The sequence below is a fragment of the Rhagoletis zephyria genome, unplaced genomic scaffold (assembly GCF_001687245.7).
Source record: "Rhagoletis zephyria isolate East Lansing unplaced genomic scaffold, Rhagoletis_zephyria_1.1 Rzeph_scaffold_00494, whole genome shotgun sequence".
NCBI lineage: Eukaryota > Metazoa > Arthropoda > Insecta > Diptera > Tephritidae > Rhagoletis > Rhagoletis zephyria.
In genome coordinates this window covers 2,399-8,812 of record NW_016157578.1, presented here as the reverse complement: position 1 = coordinate 8,812, position 6,414 = coordinate 2,399, and the positions used below count along the sequence as shown (strand labels likewise).

General features: G+C 34.4%; 1 protein-coding gene across 1 annotated transcript; it reads left to right on the top strand.

The window, feature by feature from the left end:
• The first annotated feature begins 618 nt into the window (after nucleotides 1-618).
• LOC108359955 (putative nuclease HARBI1) lies at nucleotides 619-1,339 on the top strand. The gene is made up of 3 exons (XM_017612046.1): nucleotides 619-683; nucleotides 758-902; nucleotides 970-1,339. Exons 1-3 carry the CDS (start codon nucleotides 624-626, stop codon nucleotides 1,152-1,154), a joined length of 390 nt encoding a protein of 129 aa, XP_017467535.1. The 5' UTR covers nucleotides 619-623; the 3' UTR covers nucleotides 1,155-1,339.
• The last annotated feature ends 5,075 nt before the right edge of the window (nucleotides 1,340-6,414 follow it).

Here is a 6,414-nt window from a genome sequence, read left to right as displayed (position 1 = left end):
ATATCGTTCGAAAGGCCCAAGTTTCTTCGTTTTAAACCCGGCAATAAACCGAAACTCGGTTCGTACTGAACTAAGTCACAGGCTTATAAGTGCCGAAAAACCGCCTTTTTTTTAACGGTAAATCAAGATTTTGGGGGTGTTTGGCAAATTTCAAATTTCGATTCTTGTTTTACTCGAAAAGACCTACCAGCAAATATACATAATAACTTCCCAGGTATTTTTTAGTGTCGCACAGTGTTATTTAACCAAATTTGCAAAAACAAAACTTTTGATAAGCGTTTTGTCACTAAGTGGTTGCGTTTCTCGGTGGCTGTGGCACCTCAGCGAAAACCTTAACCTCTGTATCGCCGCTTAACCAAGTAGTGGCCGCGATAAGATTTTTTGCGGAGGGCAGTTACCAACACGGAGTTGGTGCAGACTATAAATGTCGGAATCAACAACCGTGTCAAAGTCACTGTCCAATTTTCTTGAAGTGATGCAACGAAATCATTGCCCTGAATGGATAAAATTTGAGCAGACTGAAGAGGGAAAAATACAAGTAAAACAGGAGTTTTATGCGAAGGCTGGCTCCCCAGGGGTCATCATGTGCGTTGATGGCACGCATAAAAGAATAATCAAGCCACATGAAGAACATTTTCTGTATTACAACAGAAAAGGATTTTTTTAGCATTAACGCTATGGTGGTGAGCATTATTTCAATTACATCAGTGCCGTAATTTGATTTAATTGGTTTCGCAAATTTAATTTCTATTTTCAGGTGTGCGATAACAAAATGCGTATAAGAAGCATTGATGCGAGATATCCCGGATGCAATCACGACTCGCATATATGGGGTTTGAGTAAGCTGCGATTTTATATGGAACGGCGATATCGGAAAGGTGAAAGAAACACCTGGTTGTTAGGTATTTATTTACTTGTGAAAGACGTGTGTATAACTCAGTTGTGAACAATGATCCCTTTTATTAACAGGCCATGCGGGGTATCCTTTGGAGCCCTGGCTTATGACTCCATATCGGTCTGTAAGTGAAGGCACCCAACAAAGCAATTACAACATGCGGCACTCCAGAACTAGAAATATAGTTTCTAGTATAGTTTCCGATGCTTGTTGGGTGCACGGGAACTGCATTACTCACCGCAAAAAGTCAGTCAAATAATAAACGTTGCTTGTGCACTTCACAACATTTGCATTCACTACAGAGTGGAAGATTTGAATGCAAATGAATTGGACTTTGAAATCCGTCAGGAGGCAGAAGAAGAACAAAGCAGTGATTCTAATTATGCTACCGTAGGTAATCGTATTAGAGACAACATACTTTCTTCTTTTTAAAAATTTACTAAAAACGGGTATAATAAAAAAGTAAAAAAAAGGTGTTTTCTTATGTAAATTCACTTTAATTTTATATAAAAAAAATAAATTGCATTCTGTACATTTATAAATAGTTAAAATAGTGTATATTAATTTAATATTTCAAAATAAATGGTATTCAGTGCATTTTACAATTTATGATTTATACTTATATATCACGGTGGGTATATGTATTTAATAAAAACAAAAAAATAAAGAAGATAAAAATTAAAAATTTTAGGTACAAGTTTCACAATGAAGTTCTTCAACATGTTTCAAGTTACTAATCAAGATTATAGTCTGGATGCTCCAGCCTTAGCATCTCCATTTTAATTTCAATTTTCCGCTTTAAAGTTCCTCCTTAATTTTGTTGTGCTGTTGCTCTTCCTGCCCGAGTGTCCAGATTTGGCGATTTCGCGCACAATTTGGCGATTTTTTTTTGGATATTTGCGCGTAAAAATTTAGGAAATCGCCATTGGCGATTTTTTCCCTTCAAATAAATTTTTCCGAATTATAAAAATATACAAAACTTAGTTTTCCACGATAATTTTACAGAAGAGGCTAATGAAGTACGTGTTAAACTTGACTTAACAATCATATTAAAAAACTGTCAGAAATGTTTAATCACCCTAATCGAAGAAATTTTGAAACCATTACCTAGTCAATCAAATACTTTTAAAAAAGCTTTGATTTTGTCAACAGAAAAGTGTGTGAATCACAAGATGGCGAGTTTCAGAGACCTTCCAATTCACTATTTAACTTTGAAGGAAAGAAAAGCAGCGGAAACTGAATATTTAAATCTTTTAACTTTCCCACGGAATAACTTCTCAGAACCATTCCATCCAACTCTGCAGAATTTTGGATATTTGCTTACGGAGTGAAAACCGCAACAGGCAATAAAATGTTTGGCAATATAAGTAAATTCATTTTATTATCCTTGCCGCACTCACATGCTTTGTTGACAAATCACAACAAAAACTAAAGCAGGGATCACACGATTGGTACATTTGTACACAAAATGTCAAATTTAGATTTGCGCATTTGGATAGCGATGATTTGATGATGATTTGTTTTGCGATCAGACGATTTGGCTGCCAAAGATCCAAATGATTTGGAACACATTTGCGCACAGCAGTAAAGTGACAAATATTGTTCACATTCATTCACACGATTTAACCATTTGGTCATAAATACTTAAACAGCTGATCCGGTGTCAACCATACTTTTGCATTTATGATTTCGTGAGATTTGAAGTGAAATAAACAAAAATAATAGTTGCGTTCCAGATGCTTCACGAAATTCACGATTTGCAGGAACAGCTGTTTTCTCCATTAATAAACCTTATGGGAGGTGGTCACCTGGAACGACTTCCTGTAAAAACCTGCAAATCGTGAAGCATCTGGAACGCAGCTAATATATACGCACAGGTACTCAGAATTTTGAATACACCCTCAAAATCTGGGCTGAAGGTAAAAAACGCGTTTTTCATAGGTTGAAGCATATACTTGCTCGTAACTTTATTTCTGTTTGCCCGATGAAAAATACTTACATATGCCATTTAAGAGAAAACATTTCGTTGTTTGCAACCATTTATAAATGGTTAATTTGTCTTGAGAATGGGCGCCCTATGTATGTATACTAGTAAACAAAATAGTCGGACAAGTCGTAATTTAAAATGAAAAAATGTTAAAAATTGAAATTTGGCATATATTCTATAAGATTCCTTTCAGTGATCGGACTTCTACCACATTGTTGTAGATCTGCCACTTTTTTGAGCACATCTACCACACAAGGTCTGAAATCTACCACATATTCGCGTTTTTGAGTAGTTTTATTTTTGCTCAACATAATTTTCTTAATTTTAAGAGCAAAAATTGTCCAACACTAAACACTAACAACAGGCAGAATGGGAGGATAAGATAACTGTAAAATAGTAAATTTTCTCAATATTCAAGTTTTCGACATCAAACATGGTTTTATTGTGTTAAATTGCAAAATATATGATTTATAAAAGGAATTAATAGCGAAAATGATAAAAACCGACGATTTTTGTGAAAGCATTAGCAAATTTCAGTGCATCTCAAATTTCTAAAGCGTTGTTTACTTTTACTTGAGAATTGTCAAAATCGGCAAATCCCAAGTAGCATTTCTGGAACGAGCCACACTTGTTCGCTACATCGTGACGTGATAAAAGGAAAAGCTGCCAGCACTCTGCAAGGTTGCAGAAATCTTTCAAAATATGTTCGAAACTGTCAAAAAAAAAAATTAACCAAAACTCAATGCATTTTTATCAACTTCAATCTTGCACTTTGTTATACTAAAATTAATTTTGTTTTAGATTCTAATTAAAATGTTTGCAATTTAGGTGAAACCTTGCACACTTTTTTCCAGATTCTACCACACAAATTTTTTTTAGTCCGATCACTGATTCCTTTGCCATTTCTTAAGATAAATTATCAATTTAAACATTGTTGTAAGCAGCGAAATGTCTTATCTTGAATCACATACATAAATACGTATTTTTCACCGGGTAAACAGAAATAAAGTTACGAGCAAGTATACCTGTGCGTCACCCTTTGAAAAACGCGGTTTTTGACCTTAAGCCCAGATTTTGAGGGTGTATTTAAAATTCTGAGTATGCAGATTTTACTGCTTGAATAGGCCTACACCAAGTGTGAACCTCGAAAAAACTATATAAATTTTTTGTCACACAGTGTAATTTAGATCGTCCTTAATAATCTGTATATCGTCGTTTAAAGTACAAAACCGCGTATCAACAAAATGCAAAGCCGCCTATGTGAGGTTGCATAAATTATTATCTAGATAGTAAAAACACTCATATTTCAAAATGGTTATCTTTTTTATAAAGCAATCGCATTTCTGGATAGTATTTTTCAGGACGAATGGATAAGGATTGAGCCAACAGCTTCTGTAAGCGAATCCAATTTTTGGCAGCAAATGTTAGTCACGCGATTTTGCAGAATGACGATACGCGGTTTTGTACTTTATACGACGATATGCATGTATGTATATGTGTATAGCCAGCAAAAACTGCGGAAAGAGATCCGAAAACTGAAAGAAAGGTGAATAGTAAAGTGCCACGAAGGGTTGTGAAACGAATACGTTTCCGGTTGGGTTTCTGAAATTTTTCATTCAGAACTTCACATATGCTTTTTCATAGTTAATTATACTCAGAAATTAATTATACTTTTATTAATACTTTTTAATATGTTCGTCTGCCGGCATAAGAACCTGGGACCTCATGAAAGCTTACAAATAGTCGCACGCTTCTCTGCACACTCAGCTACTGTCGAATACGTATATGTACATGTTTTCAAATGTTCAGTTTGAGCAAATATTTTAAAATTATTGTTTCCAAATAACGTGATATTTTTCGGTAGTTTTCGGATACGAATATTAAATTAAATTAATGGGTCGATTATGTATGGCAACGCAACCGCAGTTGGATTCCCGATGGGCAACGCCACTGAAAGGAAAATGTATATTATGAATAGCAACTATAGTTAAGTTCTATAAAGTTGAAGGTAATAAAATTTGTAAGAACCAGCAGCTAAGACTCGAGTGTAAATAAGCTGAAGAAACAGTTGAAAAAATAAATAAATCTCAATATCTCAATCAAAATTTCCGCGGCAACCACAAAAATGCAGTTGCTAATAAAGCAACTCAGTTGTCAGCTTTCAGTTGCCAGTTGCCATCTGTAATACCATTTCAGCCACTGGCCACCCAACTGAAGTTCGGTTGCAATCCGTAATCGACCAATAAATTAAAATTTTACCAAAATTGGAAAATACAAAGGTTCACAAGCACTAAATGGCAATACCGCTCAACAATATTTGTATATTTGTCACTGGCATTTGTCATCAAGTGGCAAATCAGATATTTGGTCATTTGCGTAATTTTTATTTGGCTTATGTAGCAGCATTGCGTTCACACGATTTGGCCACCAGGGTTGTTTTTCATTTGCCACAAGAAGGCAAATATTTGGCTTTTCTGATAAATGACAAATGTAATTTAGCGTTCACATGATTTATCTATGAATTTGACAAATTTTTAGCCAAATGTACAAATCGTGTGATCCCAGCTTAAGATTCCAAATAGGATGATGTTGGAAATCCTTTATTCAATAGTTCGAATAAAGTGTTATATGAAGGATAATAGTTTCTGCTGCAAAACGTTTCCAATATCAAACAGTATGTTATCAAGGTTGAGTAGCTCAATATATGACAACAACAGAAATGTAAGTCATTCAGACACTATAGGGGATTTTAAATAAATTGTGGAAATAGCTGATCTCGCCTTATTATAGGTTGTTATTTAATTTTTAGCGCCGAGCTCTTAAAAGCGGATTGTGCGATTATTCAATTGCATAATATGAGCTATAATAAATTTAATAATTGCGCAGTCCTATTGCAAAATGTGTTGAAACAAGTATTTTTAAAAACTATGCGTATTTTTAAAGAACATTTTTTGTACATCACTATTATATAAGTGATTTGTGTTATTTATTATTAACCCTTAACTAGGCACATAAAGAAAATCACTCAATTAGTCGCATGGGGTCCCCAGTGACCCCGATAAAAGTGTTGAAAAAAGAGTTTTCAAAATAAAAAAAGGAAGTGTGTATTAACAAAAGTATTAAAGTGCTCTATTATCGTTAACTTAAAAAAGAAAAACATAATTTCGACTTCAAACTTAAAAAAAAAAAATTTAAAACTTACTTCCGCGAAAAAATGTTACGTTGGTAGGCGCATGGGGTCAGCACAGTAGCGACACATGTGTACACGACGATGTTCGAACCGTAACTAAATAAATAAAACGAAATGTATTTTGTCATAAATATTAAAGCTCTTTATTATAGTTAACTTTAAGAAAGAAAAGCATAACTTTGACTTCAAACATAGATACAAAAATAAAAACTAAAAAATGTTACATAAGTGGTCGAATGGGGTCAGGGCTTAAAAGATTAGCGACAAATGTGTACACGCCGATGTTCTGGCCGTGACTTATTTACGTACCCCGCGGGGAGTTAGGAAGGTAGACAGAGCGCG